This window comes from Salvia miltiorrhiza, chromosome 7 (genome assembly GCF_028751815.1).
Source record: "Salvia miltiorrhiza cultivar Shanhuang (shh) chromosome 7, IMPLAD_Smil_shh, whole genome shotgun sequence".
NCBI lineage: Eukaryota > Viridiplantae > Streptophyta > Magnoliopsida > Lamiales > Lamiaceae > Salvia > Salvia miltiorrhiza.
Window position 1 is genome coordinate 22,511,597 of NC_080393.1, and position 22,657 is coordinate 22,534,253.

Genomic DNA, 22,657 nt, shown 5'->3' on the forward strand with positions numbered 1-22,657 from the left:
TAATGAATTTTTTTTCCAGACATAGTGGAATATTTTTTTGAGCAGCTTCTTTTCACTAATTTTCTCTTCAATGTTGGATAAATGAAAATATTTTCTAATAGTTTTATCTCTGTAAACATATAAGAAATAAAAAATCTCATATTTTTTATTCATCATTTTTCAATAAAAATTTGTAATCAAAGCAAATGCACTCGCTAATAGGACGATTCTATCCTTACCCACTAGTATTATCTTTTATTTAAAAGAAATTCATGAATGTAAGCTTTTATCCTTACGGTCAAAGACTCAAAGCCATTCGACTTTGATGGGCTAGAGCAACACGGCCCTACATATAAATGGTCGCTTGTTCATTATTAATTATTAAATAAACTTAGCCGTAAAAAATTACTCAAATTCCTTAAATACATTAACTTTTGACACCTTTCTAATTCATTTGATTGCTCCTCGATCCCATGTATAGTGGCCCATGCATAGTTTAGGTCTAAGCTTTTAATTGACTCTTAATTTCTTCGTTGAAACTTATAAGAGTTTTAATATTCAAGGTCTAAATGTTTAATTACAAAAATATATTTATTTTTTAAAATTCATTATATCGAATTCAAACTGAAAAAGTTTAAGACAAAACAAACTTAATCATATACTCCATCCATTCTATAAAATTAGTATCGATTCAATTTTAACACAGATGAAGAAAGTGTACATTATTTTATTTTAAAAAAATAGTTTATATATATTTATTTTATTTTGCCCTTACTTACTATTCCATCCGTCCCTATACAAATGTATCACTTTTCTTTTTGGGATGTCTCAATACAAATTTCTCATTCCTTTTTTAGAAATATATCTTCTCTCTATACCTAGTATTTAAATAATTTTCATCAACCCACTTTATCTACTTTTTACACATTTCTTAATCTCCGTGCCCAAAAGCTATGAAACACTACTATCGGGATGATGGGAGTATTTCATAGTACATTATTTTCACAAATAATGATCTCATTTTATATGCAATATGGGATTGAGATATCTTTTATTATATGCCATATTAATACCATGTTTGGTAAAACTAGTATGCAACTCATCGAAATTCAACATATAATTATTTTAATTGTGTTTATAGTTATAATAAACTAAATAAGTTTTATATTAGAGTGATACATCTTAATTTGATATGTAAATAACAATTTTATTACTTTTCATAAAAAAAGTACAATAAAACGTGTACTGTCGACACATATTTAAATTTATAAATATAATTTGTCACAATAATTGGTTATTAGTATCAGTAGAGACTCGAATATTACAAAATAAACATTACTAGTAAACAAAAATAAGATATTAACAAATTAGAATAAAAAATATTACATAGGCATGTCGATAAATGTTCATACCCGTCAATAATGTATGTTATCATACTCAAATAATTTGAATAACAAAGACACTTAAAATTAGAGAAAGTTCCATGAAGGCATATGTGATAAATGTTTGTACCCATCTAAATATATATATCCGTATCCGTCCCAATTTTGATTAGTTACACGAACTCGTTTAATTTTATAAATATAAGTTGTTAAATTTATATTTTTGTTCCCATTTATCATTTATATAATCATATTAATCTCAAAATCAATTAAAAAGCGATGTTTCTACACATTCATGTTTCAATCTTGTATAGTAATATTCACTATTTAAACAATATCTCAATAATCTCAATATTTACTATCACAAGATTGAAAATGCACCACACTATGACAATGTCGACTAAATAATACTTCCTCCGTCCCATTATATGATAAACATGCATTTTTACCTCTTAGTGTGTCATATTTGATGGTTAGTTATGAGGTTTTTGTGTGTTTGATGGTTTATTTTGAGCTTATATTGGTTTTTGGTCAAGAACTTGTCACTCGCTTGTGTTTGAACGTATTTTCAGAAATAAAGAAGCAGAATTTGGAAGATTTGGCTGAAATAGAAGTTGTAGTTCGTCTCGATAGAAGTTCGTGAGCGCAAACGGTTCGTAAATCAGAGTTCGGACGAGGGAGAACGAGCCAAAACAAAATCACTGCGCAAGGCCGCGCGAGGTCGCGCGGTCCAGGCGCGCGGCCGCGCGACCCAGCCGCGCGACGAAGACAGACCTGCTGGACAGCGCGCGCGGGCGCGCGACCCGGCCGCACGAGACGCCGTTTTTCCGCCCAAAATTCGGTTTTTTAGTGATTTTGGGTATTTTTGAGAGCTACAAGACCTAGGGCATATAAATACTCCCCCAAGAACTTATTCTCTGCACCTTTTATCATCTTTGATCATATTCTGATTTTTCCTGAGAGCTGTGAGACACGGAGCAAGAGCAAGACTGAAGAATCTCGACTTCTCTACGGTTTTTCATTGTTTAATGTTCATTAGTTTTATTGAGATTGTGATTGTTAGTCATATGTCTATGTGTGGCTAAATCCCTTTTTCCCAGGGTTTAGGGAGTAAACATGATTCAAATTTCTGACTGTTGATTTAATTTATTGAGATTTATTTTCCTTTCTTTGTTCTTGTTATAACTGCTTGCTTTATTGCTTGATCACCAATTTAGCATTATCATAGGTTTTAATTTGAGATCGGGAGATGATAATTAATACCTGAACTAAGAGCATAGAACACATTTATTTTAATTCTAAAGGGAATTAATAATTGTGAAGGCTTTAATCCTAGGAACTTTTGGGAGTTACATGTTAGAAGTGTGATCCAGGGATGGTAACCTTGCATGTAATCAACGATTTGTATGCCACGGGAGTGGGTATGAATTAACTTTGAGATTGCCTTAGGAATTATCTCATTAATTGAATCAATCATGTTAGTTAGGAGAATCTGTTGAAACCTTTGCCTTGGGAAATTCTCTTTCTTCTGTTACTTCGCATTTTCACAGCTTGATTTCTTTTCAGTGTTTCTTTATTTTAATTTTGAAATTGTTTTCCAAAAATCAAACCTTTACAATTCGGTTTTCCAGATAGAGTAAAGTAATTAAGAATAGGCATTGATAACAATTAGTCCCTGTGGATTCGACCTTGTCACTGCTATACACAATTGCACCCGTACACTTGCGGCGTGTAAATAAAATAGCGAACATTATAAATGTCTCATTTTTCATAATGAGATGTCTCATTACAAATGTCTCTTCATTTTTTGGCAAATGATTAAAAGACTAATTAATTAATGGGCTCACCACTTACTCTCTCTATATATATACCTACTTTTACAAATTTCAATATGTTTTTCTCACTCCATCAATTCACTTTATCTGCCAATTACGCATTCTTTAATTTCTATGCCCAAAAGCAATGATACATTTTTAATGGGACGAATAAAATATTATTATACATTAATACATCACATATATGCATTAATAACATGTATTCTAGTATACATCAAAGTAATTTGTGATTGTTGGTGGTCTTGGTCATCTATGTAAATACAAAAATATTGGTACGCAACACGATAAAATTTAAGTAATTGAGAAAAATAGATGTAATTAGAATTAATTTATTTTTGCACATAAAAAATTGTATAATAAACAAGAATAATATATTTTTTTAAGTTAGATAATCCATATATTTTTTCCTTTTCTAGGAATTCACAACCCTAATCGAAGTCATATTTCTAAATTGTATTTTATAATGGTGTATATTTTACTGAATAATATTATTGGATCCGCTTAGGGGTAGCCAGTTTGGCCATATTAAATTAAATAAACTATAAATAACAAAATATTAATAACGAAAATCTCATATAGAAATATTGACTAACTTAATGCTGCGAAATTTTTAAAAACATCATTTAATTGCATCATCTAACAAAATAAAAATGTTATGAGTCTAAACAATGCAATAGGAAGTCATACAGATTAATTTTTGCTTATCTATTAAAGATAATTAATAGCTCCATTTACACATTTTACTATATGAGAAAGATACATAAAAATGCAAATTATCACGCTTGAATATCAAGTTGTAAGAATATCACATATTATAATAAATTTTCTAATTTAGAGGTTAAGATTGTGAATATTGTTGAAACATAAAAATTATAACATATGTTTAAAGAAAATTATAATATTTAACCATATATTATTTGAATAGTTATCTTGTTTCTTTTACCAAGTCCTAAAATTTCATAAATCAAAACTACATGTACATATATAATATTTTCAACTGCAACATAAACTATATTGTGTAAAATAAGAGAAATGAAAGAAAAATATTTTATTTTGAAACTTATAACTTATATAATTTTCTTATTTTAAATCTATTATTGACATATTAGTATCAAATTAAATTTATTGTCACAATCTTTAATTTGATGTATATTAAATATTTTATTATTAACTAAAAATCTTGTTTTTATATAAAAAAATATTAATATATGAAAATTTTCTATGCTTAATTTGAGATTTTCATACTGAGAGAGGTTTTCATGTTGAAATTTGTTGAAAGAAATGTAGGATTGCAGAAAAATAAAATAAAACTCTTTCATTAATCCACGTAGAATCATAATTTAAGGAGAGAACATGAATCTCAAATCATATTATATAATGATGTATTAAAATATCTGTAAAGTATAATATATTGTTTGGTATAATGTATTAAGATTATATAAAGTTAATAATTTGATTTGTATTATGTATATCACTTCGGTAGATGTATATAGAATCACTCAAATCAGTATACTAATATTTTTGTGCTTTTAAAAATTAAAAAAACAGTGTGTTTTGTACAAATTCTTACCAAATACTCCCTCCGTCCACGAAAGAATTTTCTAGGAGGGAGTGACATGAATTTTAAGAAAAATGTTTTTGAACGTATTGAAAATGATGAAAAAGTGTTTTAATTAATATTGAGAGTAATGAAAATGTGATAAGTAAGATTAATGAGATATTTATAATAGATGGAGTATAAGTTCAAAAACAGGTAGAAAGTTTTTCGGTGAATGTCCTAAAAATGAAAAATAGAAAGTTTTTTCGTAAACGAAGAGAAAAAAATATTAAAATATTATAGATATATTATACACTCTAACAGCTCATATCCAATGAGTTGTTTTAGTAAATTTTTAATACAATTTCAATTAAACAAGTGAATTAGTACTCTACTATTTTAGAACATTCAAAAATAAACAAAATCATTATTCAGTATTTTAATTGATTGTGATAATAATTCTATAAATATGGTGACAAATATAAGTAGTTGCAAGTCAGACAGTCCAAATAGCCGACTCAATTTCCAACACTCGGCGGCATAGCATTCCAGTTTCTTCTTACCCACCACTCCCTCTCTCTCTCTCTCTCTAGAGCGCAATGGCCCTTCAGTTGTGGGAGACATTGAAAGAATCGATCACCGCCTACACAGGGCTGTCTCCGGCTACTTTCTTCACGGTTCTCGCTCTAGGCCTCACGCTTTACTACGTTGTTTCGAGTTTGTTCGGTTCATCCGATGGCGGCCGCGTTCATGAGAGGCCGAGAGGCTCCGAGGAAGAGATGGAGCCTCTGCCGCCTCCGGTTCAGCTTGGTGAGATCACCGCCGAGGACTTGAAACTCTACGACGGCTCTGATTCGAAGAAGCCTCTACTCATGGCCATCAAGGGTCAGATCTATGATGTCTCGCAGAGCAGGTCCATCTTCTCTCTCTTCGCCTCTTCTCTTTTTGATTGGGTTATATTTTTTTGTGCTTTATTGGAATTTCTGTTTTGGTGGATTTGATGTTGCTGGGATTGGTGTTTTTTGAATTTGTTAGGGTTTTTGGTGATTTTCTGGCTGCTGGTTAGTGTTTGCTGTAGAGAGGGAGGATTTGGGGAATTTCCTTTTCTCTTTATCTGGCTGACCTGTTGGTTCTCTTAGTCTATTTTTGTTTCTCCATGTTTGGTTGAAATTCTCTCCTTTTGAGCTTCCTTTCTCCTGGATAAAGTAATTAAACTTTGCTTTGAATTAGGACCTTTTTCTTATGTCTTTTTTCCCTTCTCCATTCCGTAAGCCTTCGTAGAGATGCAGTCACAGTATCTGTTTTTCTTGTGAAAAAGAAATTAAGAGGATATTTTGATTGGGGATTTTTTATTACTCGTTATTTTCTAGTTTTCCTCACTCAATGTGCGGGGCCCTTACTACAAAAGAGAAGTTCTTTGGAAGCAAAAGATATCCTGAATCTGCTATGTAAAAGTTTATACGCAACTAGGTAATCTGTTCACTTAAGATATTGATTATTTACTAATTAAACTTTCAAAGAAGATAAGATAAGTCAATAGGCCTGTACAAGTCATCACCTTTCTTGAGAGGAGTTTCTTGTAAGGTACTTTTATGCAGTTTTCAATATTTTTTTGCTCCTATCAATGAATGTGCATGTTCAGCGAGGAAAATGCTGCTTCTCAAATTGCGTGTGGTGAGCTTGATTGTTGCAACTTCTACTATCATTTAATACCGCTCAATAACCAATTCTTCTAGTCAGCATACAAATTGTGTTATTGTCTGTTGAGAAATCAGGTAGTTGTTGTTTGTAAATGCCATATGCTACACAAAATAAAAGCACTGATGCTGAGCTTTTATTTTGCTATGCTTAACCAGTGGTGAGTAGACCAGGAAGTTGGGAGTCATGTGGGGACACATTCTTAATTTCCTGTCTTGTGTCTGTGGATTTGGCACTTAACATTTTTTCATCGCTAAATTGGTAGTATTTCATCATTTGCTGCCAATTATCAACTCAGGTGGGAAAATCACTCGACTTTCTATTCAGTTTGATTGCTAATTACAATCATACTCCAATCAAATTTCAAAGAGATTATCTATCTTTCGGCCGTATTCCAATGCTATACCAGGTTTTTGCTAACCATCTAACACAAGCTTATAAGTTATAAGAGCGAAGAATTCCCTATAATCAAATCTTGTTAGACAAAATGAACTCTTTAAGTTGCTGACTTGCCGACTTAATGTAAATGTGAGAACATCATGTTATCTGGGAGAATTGTGCAAGTGACAACATGGATAGATACCGAATTTCATGTATTATTGTTGAATGATACATGCATGCTTTGGAACTTTGTACACACTGCATCATCCTTTACACAAGTACAATAGATGTTTTGTGTCATAATTAATAGTTGAGGTCTGCAAACACTGGTACGCTAACAATGCTGTCAGTTGCGTTTTTTGACATATTTTATCAATCCAATGCTTCTTTGGGAGGCAAGAAGTCAAATTCTAGATTCCCTAAGAACAAGCTGAACTTAATACATAGATGCTTCAGTATGCCAAATGCCAGCCTTGCGTATGAATTTGTGTAGCTGAGCTTATTTTGTGGTTGCAGGATGTTCTATGGACCTGGTGGACCGTATGCTTTGTTTGCGGGAAAGGATGCTAGCAGAGCTCTTGCAAAAATGTCTTTTGAGGATAAAGATCTGAATGGTGACCTCACTGGGCTGGGCGTGTTTGAGATGGAAGCTCTGCAAGATTGGGAATACAAGTTCATGAGCAAATATGTGAAGGTGGGAACCGTCAAGGCAACCGTGCCAGTAAGTGATGGTGCCACCGAAGGTGAAGCAAGTGATGCGGCTGAAGCAGCTGAGGGTCATGTTGCTAAACCTGCTGAAGATGGTCCATCAGAGACTACTCCTAAAGAAGCTGAGGAAAGCGCAACTGCTGCCGCTGATGTTGATGTCGAGAAAAAGGAGTGAAATATCAAATATCAATATGTTAATGCAAATCGGGTTGGATGATACTTTACCCTTATTTACATCATTTCTATCTTATGACAGCCCTTGTACATCGCCACCTGCCTACTTTTTTTTGTTTAATAATGACTTGAAGCTTATAGAGCTGGGTTTTATTCGCGAATTCATTTCATTATTGAGGTGGAAATCTTTGGACAACGTTACGTTACCATCATCTTTCCACTAGAAATGCTACAAGAATTGCAGGAATGATTCCCCACAAAGTAGACAAGGACTTTGCCGATTCAAATTCCATTTTACAAAATTTTCTCTTCAAACTAATTCAGCTTTGTTGTTGTTGGTGTATAAATACTTTCTTTGTCCACAAAAAGTGGAGCACTTTCTTGTATATCCCTTCATCTACGAAAAACGAAGCAATTCCATGTATAATTTGTACATGAAAGTGCACTATTTTTTGTGGATGAAGGGAATAGTGTTCTTTTTTTTTTTTTTTTTTTTCTAAACTTATATTTTATTCAGGCTGCAAATTAAAGAACACAAAAGTAGGAATTGGCTGCTGGAATATAAATATCTCATACATGTATAGGCAATAATAGTGATTAGTCATCGTCAATATCATTTTTCTGTTAGAACACTGCAATGAACAAATAAAGTTATTGCCAAAAAATTGAATTTTCGCAAAAAAGAATTTATGTCCCTCGCGTGAGATTCAATAATTGACAATTCAAGATTGAAAAATGATGATTATTCTTCATGAAAAATAAGAATACATGAGAAAACATCTAAAATTCATGAATTTGAGATAAAATTGGTAGTGTAGAGTTTGAGATAGCAAAAATTTACACAAATGATGGATATTAGCAATTTACTTATTCCAACACGTATAAATACAGTGGATGGTTACCTATCTTTCCCAAGCAAGATAACAATTAGTCATCACTTGGTGTGTACAAGAAAAACTTTTCTTGATTTTGTCATCTTTTCAGTAGACTGCGTCTCACTTCTTCTTCTATTTTGTGAGATTGAAATTATCACACACACACAATCAAAATTGGCAAGTGCAATGGCAGCAGATTCGTCGTGTTCCCACTGGTGGCACGCCCCCTTGTACCTGGGCATGTCCTTGACCCTGGCATTGATGGCCATCTCCAGCGCCAAATACCCCTCCCCCATTCACCCTCTCCCGCCTCCCATTCCCCACGCCCTCGCCTTCAACGCCTCCACCGCCCTCCGCCTCCGCGGCGCCTTCCACATCACCGCCACCCTCCTCCAAATCTCCCCGGAGCTCTTCCTCTCCTCCCCGGAGACCACCCTCTTCGCCATCCAAGACTCCGCCATCTCCAACCTCTCCCTCCCGCCATCCACTATGCGCCACCTCCTCCGCTTCCACGCCGTCCCCGCCGCCCTCCCCATGGCCGAGCTCTCCAAGAAACCCACCGGTTTCTGCTTCAACACGCTCGCCCACGACGACGACAGGCTCGCCATCACCACCAACAACGACGACGGCACCCTCATGATCAACCACGTCTTGGTCTCTCACCCGGATATGTTTCTCCAAGGCCCCCTGGCCGTGCACGGCGTCGCCGCGCCCTTCGACACCACGCCGCCCTCGTGTCGCCTTTTCAATCAGAGCAGCGTTTTTGCAGGGAGCGGAGCGGTTGAGTGGAGGAGGATAGTTAGGGTCTTGAGCTCCAACGGATTTGTTTCCTTTGCCATCGGATTGAACGCTGTTCTTGATGGGATTCTTCGAGATTACTCGAATCTCGCCTCTGTCACCGTGTTTGCTCCGCCTAATTTCGAGTTTCTTTCTTCGCCGTCGCCCTTGTTGGACAGAATTGTGAGACTTCACATTCTGCAACGGAGTTTCAGTTATGTGGAGTTGAGTGCAGCCGGGAATTCATCGCTCGCCACACTGCTTCCCAACTCTCATCTCCAGATTACTCATTTTTCTCCAAATCTCGCTGTAAATGGAGTCCAAATTACTAGGCCCCACGTCTTCTCCTCCACCAACTTGGTCGTTCATGGAATTTCTAGGGATTTTGATTTCCAGACTTTGTTTGAGTAGACTTCACTCTTCTGTCTTTTCATTTTCTTTTATCTTTTCTGCTCTTCTTTTACATTTGTGAAGGAAGACAGAAATGTAGATATGGTTTTTGACTTCTTATTCATGATTCTTCGAGGATGAGATGAATATTAACAGAACGTAATTTTTTCCCCCGATTATGTGATTGAGAAGTGGAAAATATTCATCGTTTGAAATATATCTGATTTACTAGTATTTAACTTGAGGGAGTTGTCAATACTATCTATTCTGCGAGACATCTCAGGAGATTGAAGTATAATTAAATAAAGGGAAATTATATGGAGCCATAATTATGGCTACCATAATACCCTTGAAATTACATAGAAAATTTTATGACTAAAATATCCTTAAACTATTTTGGATGTATTACTATTTCCTTAATCATCAATTAATACTCTTCTTTCCATAATTGTATGTAATATTTTATACACCTACACATTACACATTCCATGATGTACGTAAATGATCAATTATTTTTTATTCCATATATATATATATATATATATATATATATATATATATATATATGGATTTGGAGTTTGATTAATTGTGTCGATATGGATAAATAATTGGTTGGTAGAATAAAACAAACATGTATATGTATTACATACACATGACATAATTAAGAAAATAGAAAAAAAAGTATATTCAATGAAAATTAAATAAAATAAACTGAAGATACAAAACAAAAAAATAGAAATGAAAAATAAGAAAAAAAATTTAAAATAATTATGAGAAATTAGTATATTTGAATTGAACGGATAAAATTGAATTTGAGCCGATATATAAAAATTATTTAATAAAATAATATGATTTCAAATTAAAATAAGAGATTGAAAAAAACACTTATATCTATCACATACATACATCATAGGAAAACAAAAATAAAAATAATTATATTCGACGAATATTTAATAAAATAAATTGAAGATACAAAACAAGAAAATAGAAAAAAAAATAAGAAAAAAAAAATCAGCTTTCTTAGTCTCCGTGCCCCACACCAAAGTGGGGCTTTAAATTATGGACGGAGGGAGTACTAGTTTTTTTCTTTTTTCATTTTATTAATAAAGCTGCAATTTAATAAATAAATAAATAAATAATTTTATACACGTGAAATTACATACACTTATCCATTACACTTTTTTTTGATAAATTTTCTCTATCACACTCTTATTATACTTTTATCTTTGTTGATTAAAACTATATATCTTCTAAACACTCTTATTACATATTCAAAGTTTGTATTTTTTTTCTTTCCCAAATAAAAATATTTCTTCTGAACACTCTTGTTACATATTCAAAGTTTGTATTTTTATCTTTCCCAAATAAAAATATATCTTCTAAACACTGTTGTCACATATTCCAAGTTTTTGAAAAAAAAAGTTGGAAATTTTGAACTAAAACCCCATGTTCATGATTCTTGAATTTTATTTTATAAATTTTATATAAAAAATATATAGATCAAAATATGTAAGTGACTCAAATATTGTTACTAACTTATTAATTTTATAAATTAATTAAAAAGCAAATTCAAATATATCTTGATTAATTGTATATTGAAAAAACATAAAAGATTAAGGGTGATGGGATGGCTATGGTGATGTTATTTTAATTCGAATTACACATAACATTTAAATTGATATTCAAATTGAATCCATTACAAAACTCACAATGATATGTGAATTGAATTCGAAAATAAATATCTATATATAGTAGGTAATAATTAATTAGTCAAACATAGTATAATTAGTTTAATATATATAAGGAAGTAATCTTTGATTATTAAGGAAATAGAATATATGTAGGGGTAATATTGTAAGATAATAAATCATTGATTAAAAGTAATTAAATATATAATTATATAAATAGAAAATTACTAATTTAACCTATTATGGCAGCCATAATTATGGAATGAACGTTTTAATTACTACTTACTATTTAAGAGCCAGTTGTTATACAGCCAAATGCTATTTTTATCATTGTCTTTATCATTGTCTTACAACTAAGACATACATTGTTGAGTGCTCCATCTTTTTTAGTTGATGACAAATAAACAAGTTAAATTTATTAATATTGTTTGAATATCCGTACCAGATACAATGGTACAAGTACAACTGTACATGATCAAACCTCATAGTTATGTTAAGGCCTAATCAACAAGATTATCAGTTGACCAAGCAATATATATCCTCATAAAATTAAACGTGAAGGTGAAGATGAACAAAGATGTCATTGATTTGTTGATTCAAGAAAACAATATGTGAACCGCTTGTTTATGCTATTTTTTTTTTCATAGATTGGTTGTGACTTGTGATGTTCCTTGTAATATTCATTCCAAGTATTGATCAAATTCCCAAAGGAGCTCTTTTAAATTTAATTTCCATCCTTTTCTAAAAAAAAAAACAATAAGTTTCCAACCTCTAATCAAGCAAGCTATGTTAAGTGCCGACGACCGCAATCTCACACTCCAAACACCCCTAGCTAAAAGCAGGCTGCTCGAACTAGCTCGCGCCACAATTTTCAAATAAATAAATAAATAAGATAAGGCAAGTGGGTTTAGTTTGAGACCCGGTTTTTGGGACCGGGCCGGTCGACTGATTCTGTAGAGCCTTGGTTATTCCAGCCCATCCTAAAATAAAGGGAGCTTATATTTTAAGATTAATTAGTTATTACTTCCTATGTTCCATAATAAGTGTTATATTTTAAGATTAAAGTTATATTAATCTCATTTTACTTTCCTGCTTAATTAAAATTGTTACATTAATTAAATTTGTTAAAATTACACAATTAATTATAGTATTTAATTAAGATAATTAAATTTTTAAAATTGCATTACATAAAAAAAAATGACCTATAAGCTCCACTCTGTGCACCGACTTCTAGGTCGGATTTCAAGGAAACTCTAGAGCCTTTCATCTTGGCAGGCAACGACATTTCATCACAATGGAAGGGTGGAGGGAAGAGACAGGGGGTTGTAGCATCTGAGCCAACCCACACATCAAAGGGAAAGAGTGTAACATCTGAATCGAGACATTCATCAGAGAGAGGTGTGTAGGGTCATAATCGATTCATTCATCAGAGGGGAGGGAGGGGTAGCATCTAATTTGACAATTTCATCGAAGGGGGCTGATGTGGCCATTGAATTGAAAATATCCTCAGAAATTGGCGCTTAGGGCTCTCCGATTGAAGACAACAGGGGCAACGATGTTTCGTCACTGCGATGTGGGGAAACAAGAGACAGGGAAGCGTCGAAGAAAGAGATGATGCAGTCGATTCAGAAGGAGAGAAGAAGCGACACAAAGGTTAGATGAGAGAATGAGTTAGGTCAGAGCTCATCGGGGTTAAGAGCACCCGCAATGCGGGTACTCGAGTGGCTCCTCGAGGAGCCACTGGGAGTCGAGGAGGGCGTTGCGGCGTGGAGCTCCTCGAGGACTCCTCGAGTTATCGAGTATGCTCGAAGGGCGGAGGAGATGGCGCGTGCAATGCACGCGCCCAATTTTAAAAAAAAAAGGAAAGATTCGAAAATTCAAATTTTATTCGAATTTTGACTGCAGCTCCTCGGTTTCCGCACCTTTGACCGACCGTTTTCATTTATTTTTTTTCCTTCTTCTCTTCTTTAAAACACCCCACCTTCTCCCCACAATCTTCACACCTCTTCTTCTCCAATTTTCTTCTCTTCACACCTCTTCTTCTCCTACAATTTTCTCCGTCATGGATCCACACAACCCTTTCTACGATCCAAATTGGTGCCCCGATCTCTCCTCCGATTATCATCCTGATATGGGAGGAATCAACTTGGGGGAGAGCCCGCCCGAGGAGGAACCGGTCAGTGCTCAGCAGAGTGTCTCCCCACCAAAGAAAGGCGACCGGAGGAAGGAAATGGCCACCAAAATCAAACACGACAAGGCCGCTAGGTACCGTCATACGTATGCTCCCGAGCATACGGATCTCATCATCCAAATTTGGGTGGAGGAGACCAACGACTCGATCCGTGGGACGGATCAGAAGGGAGAGGCATATTGGGGCCGGATCCGCGAACGTGTGAACACCATCCTCGGCGTCGACCTTAAGATCAAGCAACTTCAAGGCCACTGGTCCCGGGTGAGCGCGGATGTGCGTCTCTGGGAAGCTGTTTGGGTGGAGACGCGCAACAATTGGCCGTCCGGTCATTCGGATGATATGATTCGTGAAAAGGCCCAAACCCTCTTCAAGGCTCGAAGCCCACACAGGGCCTCCTTCAATTTCTAGAACGCGTGGAGAGTTCTCCGGAACAATCCCAAGTTCAAGTCGATGTACCTCCTTGTAGACGTGCATGCCTTCAAGAGGACAAAGACTACGGAAGAGGGCGGCTTCACCACCTCGGCGTCGGGCGAGGAGATCTCTTCTGCCCGGCCCATTGGCAACAAGGCGGCGAAAGCGGCGGCGAAAGGGAAAGGGAAGGCAGCAGCGTCGCATACGAGCTCGGATCCTCCACCAGAAATAGTGGAGAGGTTGGAGAGGACCGACGAGCAGATGAGGGCATTCACCGCCCAGTACCAGCGGAGGAACGATATCCGGGAGAGGGAGCTCGATATGCAGCTCCTGAACACGGATACGACGCACATGACGGACGCACAACGTGCATTGCACGCGTCCATGGTCGCCGACGTGCTCAGGCGTCGTGGTCTATCCTAGGCTATCAAGGAATGTGATTTTAATGATGTTTTAGGTTTTTAAAATTTTTATGTATTTTTTTTAGGTGTTTTTTAATTTTTATGTATTTTTTTTAATGTTTTAAGTAATTTTAAATTTATGTTTAATCCAGTATTTAACTATTACAAAAATATGCTATTTAAATTATGCAATAAAATTTAAATGAAAAACATAAAATCAAAACTAATATTATCAAGTAGGCTATCAAGGAACCCCAATGCAGCACTACCTACTCAATAACACAAACACTATCAAGTAGGCTATCAAGTAGGCTATCAAGGAACCCCCAATGCGGATGCTCTAATTAAGTTCGAACTCATTATGGTTTTCAGATTAGTTAAACACAAAAACTTGGGAACAACCGGGTGTACCTGCACCCAAAATAGTGTTATTTATATGGTTCGGGTCAAGATACGAGTTCGGGTCAAAGTGCGGATCAAGGTCTAAGTGAGGGTGCAATCAGGTTGTACGGTACATCTGGTTGTACCCAAGACCACCTCTTAGTTAAATGGGTTCTTAATTAATTGTAATTAATGCTCTAATTATTTTCTATTTTAAAAAACAGACATTTATTATGGGATAACCGAAAAGGAAAATGTACATACTTGTTATGGTACAGAGGGAGTGATATGAATTGAAACATTGAAATCTTCATATGATCTTGTTAATATTTAACATTTGAGCTAAATATATTTGTTTTATGATTCATTGAGAGAGTAAGATTGAAATATATCATAAGACAAAAACACTCAATCATACATATTATTCTCTATGTCCACAAAAATTAAATAGTCCACTTTTGCTATTTTGGGGCGTCCACAAAAATTAGTGTTTTTTCTATTTTTGAAACTTTCTATCACATTGTGGACCCTTTTATCCACTCACAATACAATTAATTATCATTATTAACACTATTTTTTTAAATGAAATTTATTCTCCACTCATAATATATTCAACTATTTTTATTAAAACTCGTGTCGTTCTCTTCTAAGACTATTTTATTGAAAGGAATATCAATCATGAAAGTAAACAACACAAAACAATGCATGTTTGTTGTTCCAAACATCTACCTTCTTTCCAAAAGAAGGAAAATCCAAGAATATTTAATAACTGAAAACTATGTGTCTAAAGGCAATAATGAAATAATAAAAATTCCAACATAAGTTAATAAATGAATGGCCCCTTTCAAATTAGTTGAATTGACAAATGAATATCATCAACTCAAAATTTGCACAGAAAATGCCACTGGGAAAAGTCTTACATTAGTAGGCTATATATAATTGTGGTGGCGCCTGCAATATAGTTGACATCGGAAATATTTGAACAACTGTTTCTCAATTAATCTCATGAAAAAGAAAGTGTATAGAGTTTTGTGGTGGGATTGAAATTTCTTGTGATGCTATCATCTTTGCGCACTAGCTTAATTTATTTATCAAGTTAACTTCTGGTGCACTAGATAGCTATATTTCTTTTTCTTCTTCTTTGAGGTTAATTATGATGAGAGGAATTCAAATAAAAATGCATAGTCTAGATACGTACAATGTGGGGAAACAGCAAGTCAACTAATTATTTAAGCAGATTGCAAGGTCGTGAAGCCATTGTTTTTCTTGAAATTAAATTATATACATATTGTGTCACGCGTAGAGACGTTGCTTCTCATCCCTCCGTCTGACTTTCTGCATAATATATTATCCAAAATATAGGATTTCTTTTACTATAAGTAGCTTTGCAACCACCATTTGTAATTCATCTTTTCTATCTTGTTTTAATTAAAATTGATCGGGATATGAGAATCCGAAGTAGTACATCATTGTTGTTGATCATGATATTTATCATGATTTCAGCAGAGTTCCATGTTTCGAGTTGCAGGAGCATGAATGATGCTGCAAATGAAGCAAGAGTGAGGGCTAAATTTGATTCCACTTTTCTTCGACACTTCTCCGGTGTTCCTCGCTATTCGGGAGAGGGGAAGAAGTTACACGTGGTGTCGCGAAGGCTCGTCCCTTGTGGACCTAATCCACTTCACAACTGATCAACAACACACAATTAGACCAGACACATTTTTAATATTTTTTCCTTTTCTTATTTTATTGAATGGATTGGAGATTTCTGAAATAAGTTTTGGGGAGCCACTGGTGTTTGTTGAATTCTTTTGATGCTGAAGAATCATATCTTTGCACATATATACATGAATGTTACTTAGTATAATTAGTTTTTCTTGTTTTCTTCATTAACGCTAGTATCGTGTAATGTATGTGTATCAAGCTTTATAGCGCACAGTTTTTTGGAAGAAAAAAAAAAATCAGGCCTCGAAAATTTCTTTCTGCTTTTTTAAGGGCTAGAAAGTTGTATTTATTTGATGTTTTAAGAGGGGGTTCTGCAATTTCAAGCAAATCGAAAAATTGACTTTGTAACATGCACTGGGTGGAAAAAAACAAATGATTACTCGGGAAAAAATAAACTGGTAATGCTAAAGATCATATTTTTACATTTTTTGTTGTTGAGAAAAACTGATATTGATATTGCGTTGAGGACTACTGCAAAGTTGATTGATGGTTGATACTGAAATCACTGTAAAGTTGGAGTTTTGATACATCACAAAAGAGCATCTTCCCATCCCATGGATCCTTGCATTCAAAACTCTCACCGGTGTAATCCCTCTAGAAGATACAAACAAGATGCACGAGGCTTCGCCCGTTCAAGCTCCTCCATGCTTCCTTTCAATGATATCTGGGCCGATCCTTGTTTTGAATTCGCGGTGAAGACGCTTACCAGTGAAACTCCAATGGAGGATGGCTCCCATTTTCAGATTGCATTCCAGCAGCCTCTTAGCTCATCAAGAACCAAGTTATTCCAAGGTAAATGTTTGTAACAAGTTTTTAGGTTTATATAGAAGGTCTGTTTTGATGCCCTTAGCCCACGTTTGGTTCGGTGTTTTTAGAGGTTGAAAAATGAATAAAGTAATTGAATCCATTACTTGTTGTTTGAAGGTAACCCAATCACTCAATTTGTTACCCATCAAGATAGATGGGAAACAAAAAGAGGGAAAACAAAAGAAAGGGAATTCCTTACTAATGATTCATTTTTATTGTTAAACCAAACACTCAATAAAAGTAATGGTTATTGTTAACATTCCACTCCTTTATTTGATTCCATTCTCTTTCCATTCCTCTACTTGAACCAAACGAGCACTTAGTCTAAATTCACTCAGAATTTTTTAGTCATTCCAGTGACTTTCTACAGCAGCTGATTAGGTTTTCCTAGTATTGTAAAAGTCTCATGTAAAGCCATGCTTCCTAAATCTAGCTGGACAATATCAAACTTCAAATTCCATGGTCCCCAGGTCCAGAATAATTATTTGAATTTTAGTGTTCTTAAACGTAAAAATCACAAATTTTCTTCATAATAACTAAAGAATTGATGTCGGTCTAATGCCAAAACCATACAGATCAAAAATTGAACCCTGATTTGCATACAAAAATCTATAATTATATAAATCTATAATAATGTCGCTATAGCATTTATCAATTCTAGACAACACTGGATCCAGCACGAACTCGCAATGTATCTGTTCTCTTGCTTCTCTCCATAGCATCTACAAGCCAGTTTACACTTTCTTTAATCCCAAGCCTGCAGTCAAACCCAGAAATTGTCATGTGCGTCTGAACAGATTCAGCCCCTTTCGATTGCTTGCCTACCAAATACGTATAACTATAAACAAAAGAATGTGTGTACCCATCAGTTGCTGAAACTGCTTGAAATGCATAAACTCTTTCATTCAATTTTTTGAGGTCCAGATATCGAGCAAGTTCATCAGCAGGTACAGCATCCTCGAGATCCTGCAGTGTACAATTTAGTAAAGTTACTATTGCTATTTCTTTGTAACCTTTCTATTTACTTCATACATATGAATTATATTAATAACTTTTAGAGGACGTTTACTTTTAAGGATTAACCTTGATAGATACAAATAGTAAGAATAATCCTTTGCTTCCTTAGATGGATTGAAACTTTAGGATAACCCAAGACCCTTGATTATTTCCATATTTGAGCTAATTTTGGTTGATTTGTATCCCATTGAAGGGTGGATTGGAGAAATCCTGCTCTTGAGGATAAAAATACTCAAACATGCATCTTATCAATCATGCAAAGTAAACGCCCCCTTAGTACAAATGACTGTATTGAGAGGGCTCGTGTGGAGTTTCCCCTTTGATATTTTGTTTTGCTATATAGCATTCAGGATAAGATAGATGATCTTGAAAGCTAATCAATGGTCATTATTGAATTACACCATACAAAAGTACTTAACAATATAGAAGACAAGAAGCCAACCAGTTACATTGTATTATATATTAGTGGTTAGCTCTGTATTACATCCTCAGACGTTGTCGATGTTTTACTTAATCAACGTGTTGATACTTTTTTAACAGTCTGGAACATCCCTGTATAAGACTGGAAAAAAAAGTTTTACCTGCTTATTTGCTAATATCAGAAGTGGAGCTCCTTGCAAATCCTCATGCCGAAGAGCCTTTTCTGCAAACCAAATTGAAGTTAGAATACAATGTTAAACATAATGAACAAACACTAGGAACAGCAACAAGAATTATTGTAATGCAGTTTTAAATATTCTTCCCTATAAACATTACCAAGAGCAGATTTTGAATCTTCAAAACGGGATGGACAAGCAGCATCAATTACATAAATTACAGCATGTGCCTCTTCATAATATTTTTCCCAAATGGAGCGAAGACCAGGCTGATGAAACAACAGAAGTATATAATCAATCAGCAGTTTCTCACAATTTACAAAGAAAAAGGAAATAAAAATCAAGCCTGTTTAGAGGCATGCAGAGAAGAAATGGTCAATTGCCCCTCTTAACACACATAGTTGAGAATTATTTGAAAGGGCACAAACTTTTGATGATGCAACAATTAGAATGATGCTGCCAATGGCAGTAAGGGAAATAACAAGTATTATTGATTAATGCAGAAAGCTAGAGTGCATTTCAAACCTGACCTCCCAGGTCCCAGAATACGAGTTTTGTGTTTAAAACTTCAACACGACCAATATTGAGTCCCACAGTTGGAACAATTCGGTCAGGTGGAAGGCCTTCCAAGTTTGAATACTGTGACTTCACTTTCTCTAGTAATGTCTAAGAAACAAAAGTCTGAATCAGCTCATTTAGACACAAATATACACTTGTTTGATTAGATATGTATAAAATTCCAAATATCCATAAACAATAATGGATCTGAGTAGTAGAGGTCATGAGTAACAAAGGAAAATGTAGCAAAAAAGCTTAAAAGCAGTTTAGCAATTTACTGTTTTGCCAGCTTTGTCAATTCCAAGAATGAGAACATGAAACTCCATCTTGGTGAACATGTACTTCCAGAGTCCATAAAACAATGAAAACATCTCTCTGACTTGTTCCGATTATTCAATTATGTCTTCTATGAAATCTATGGAAATAACTAGGAATTCAATATCTTGCTACTGTACAGACTGCAACAAAAAGAATAAAAAGGTCCCTGTAAGAGAGAGAGAGAGAGAGAGAGAGTATATTTAAGAGCATTTTTATCAAGAGACATCAGTTGTTAACAACAAGGCAATGCTATTTTGTGTATGTATACAATGTAAGCGAACAAGAATTTTATTACGCCAAAAAAAAAGGGTCTTGAAAGTAACCAGAAAATTACAACAGGCAGTTGACTGGAATCAACACCATCTTCAGTGTCTAATCAATATATATAATTCTGAGTTGCAGCTCTATCATGCATTGTAGAACATGTGGGGTAAAACTTACAATATAGTATTATATACATAGATTATATGCTCTGAATTTTTTTTTGGCAACATTGCAAACATAGATTAAAATGTAATAAAGGTAACAAGTACACCGCACCCCAACAAAATAAAAACAAATTCTTCTTACGGATGAATATAATGCTCGACCAAATGCATATCAGATAGTCTGATTCTTACATTGCCATGACTACAGTCTGAATTGCTAAAAGAAATCTTAGCTGAAAAGAGTACACCTCAAACATGCTATATCCTATGTAACTTGCATCGGCTTTGATCTCCTAAAATTCTTTTATCAAAAGAAGTAAATGGTGAGATTATTGAATGCCTCTTAAGGGAACATAGAGTAAAATGATGGGTCAGAAACATTTTGAGAATGAGTCTCCATTGAAATAGCTTAAAATTCGATCCATAACCCAATCTTTCATATCAAAGACCACGACTCCTTTAGCTCAGTGACCACTAACTTAATTAAGTAAAAATTTCTAAGAAAATAAAAAAACCCCCAAAAAAATATCTGAAAACTCGAATTCGTCGTCAATTAGATCTCAACTCAAATAATCCCAAAACACACACACAATGTGAAAAGAACCAAAAACAAATCAATCCAGGATTGAAATTTACAATTCGGTACTAGTCTAGATAAAACAAAGGAATGACCGAATCATCCGGGTCAAGCAAAAATTGCCAAAGGCCCAAAGCGGCAGCGCGCACCATAAATCAAAACACACAATTCCGCATAATATGAAAAAGAGAAGGCAAAAGTGGAGAAAACGCTTTAGAAAGAAGGAATTCGCACCTTCGTTTGTTAATTGTAAAAGAATGAATTGAATTGAAGAGCTCCCAAATCTGCTTGGTGATTTAGGCTTCAACAAGTGGAGATTTGTGTTTCGACTATGGCGATGGTACAACAGCACCCAGATTGAGTCTAGACAACGTTACAACTTACGCCCCAACCTCGGCTAGGCGTACACTTTATTCTATTGTATTGTACTCCATTGTTTTGTTTTATGATTCAAAAAAAAACTTATGACAAATTTAATGTCAACGGGTAAATAAGTAAATACAATCAAACTTGGTAAACGATGGAAAACCTCATAATTACGTACAATTTCATGTTTCATAGCGTAGATTTGGATTGTTTTTTTAGGTAAAATATTAATTACTATGGAAACTATTTAAATATTCTTTTTAGAGACCCTTTTCAGTACAGTTTTTCACATCGTGAAATCCACTAATTAGAGACCTTTCCACGTAAGAAGTGCAATTATAGTACATCAAAAGTCATGATATCAAATAAATATGTGTTAATAGGCAAAAATGCCCTTTTCTTATAAACACTTGTAAAAATGCCCACTTTCATAAGTGAAAGTGGCAAATGCCCCAATAAATATATACCTTTGATTTGCCTATTACTCTCTACTATTCAAATAGTATTTCTAGTTTTTTTTTTCTTCTTTTTTTTAATTAATTGACTGTAAATTCATGAATTATAGTTAAAATTTAGTTTTTTCATACATTATAAAATTGGTGTAAAAATATATTTCCTCCGTCCTCATAAAATATATCCAATTTACTATTTTCGTCTGTTCACATAAAATGTATTCAGTTTATTTTTTGTAAGTTTTTCATTCACATTAAAATTCGACTCTTACTCCACTTACAACATATTCAACTATTTTATTGACACTCGTGCTATTTATAAATGGATATTTCTTATAATGAAAAATAGAATATATATTTTGAGATTTTTTCATAAATTTTAATTTTTCAAATCAAAGCTGACGTGGCAAAATTAAAATTAATGTGACAAGTTTATCCATCAAAACTATGTTGTTTTTATTTTTTTAGGGATAATTGCATGAAAATACACAAACTTTGCCAAAAATTCATATTTGACGCGAAGTTAGGATTTTACATTTTAATACACCAACTTTCGTTGTTGTCCAAATTTGACACGACTTAATTCTTAAAAATTCAAAAAATAACCCCTTTTTGTAAATAATTATACAAAGACCCACTTATGTTATTATTTGGGACATTTAAACCAAAACAAGATATTTCCTTATGATGTTTTCTTTTAATCTTTGATTCGCGCCTAAAATGGTTTAAAAGAAAACATCATAAGGAAATATCTTGTTTTGGTTTAAATGTCCCAAATTATAACATAAGTGGGTCTTTGTATAATTATTTACAAAAAAAAGGTTGTTTTTTGAATTTTTAAGAATTAAGTCGTGTCAAATTTGGACAACAATAAAAGATGGTGTATTAAAATGTAAAATCCTAACTTCGCGTCAAATATGATTTTTTTGGCAAAGTTTGTGTATTTAGGTGCAATTTTCCCTTTTTTTTTATATAAATGTATGATATTTACCCACGTCTTTGATA

General features: G+C 34.1%; 3 protein-coding genes across 7 annotated transcripts; 2 read left to right on the top strand and 1 right to left on the bottom strand.

Annotated features, from left to right (window-relative positions):
- The first annotated feature begins 5,179 nt into the window (after positions 1-5,179).
- LOC130993499 (membrane steroid-binding protein 1) lies at positions 5,180-7,855 on the top strand. Its single transcript, XM_057918402.1, has 2 exons — positions 5,180-5,646; positions 7,329-7,855. The coding sequence occupies exons 1-2, from the start codon at positions 5,333-5,335 to the stop codon at positions 7,693-7,695; spliced, it is 681 nt and encodes a 226-aa protein (XP_057774385.1). The 5' UTR covers positions 5,180-5,332; the 3' UTR covers positions 7,696-7,855.
- A 601-nt stretch (positions 7,856-8,456) lies between these two features.
- LOC130993500 (fasciclin-like arabinogalactan protein 21) lies at positions 8,457-9,955 on the top strand. Its single transcript, XM_057918403.1, has one exon. It carries the CDS (start codon positions 8,540-8,542, stop codon positions 9,755-9,757), a length of 1,218 nt encoding a protein of 405 aa, XP_057774386.1. The 5' UTR covers positions 8,457-8,539; the 3' UTR covers positions 9,758-9,955.
- Positions 9,956-17,848: 7,893 nt separating this feature from the next.
- Positions 17,849-21,258, bottom strand: LOC130993501 (uncharacterized). 5 transcript variants are annotated; one of them, XM_057918408.1, is made up of 8 exons: positions 21,069-21,256; positions 20,450-20,558; positions 19,790-19,969; positions 19,479-19,619; positions 19,114-19,222; positions 18,939-19,000; positions 18,203-18,306; positions 17,849-18,097 (listed from the first exon to the last, which is right to left on the bottom strand). In XM_057918408.1, exons 3-8 carry the CDS (start codon positions 19,880-19,882, stop codon positions 17,998-18,000), a joined length of 609 nt encoding a protein of 202 aa, XP_057774391.1. In that variant the 5' UTR covers positions 19,883-19,969; positions 20,450-20,558; positions 21,069-21,256; the 3' UTR covers positions 17,849-17,997. The 5 variants fall into 5 exon arrangements, with proteins under 5 accessions (XP_057774391.1, XP_057774390.1, XP_057774388.1 ...); XM_057918407.1 differs by having other exon boundaries at positions 20,400-20,558; XM_057918405.1 differs by having other exon boundaries at positions 17,849-18,306; positions 21,069-21,258.
- Positions 21,259-22,657: the final 1,399 nt, after the last annotated feature.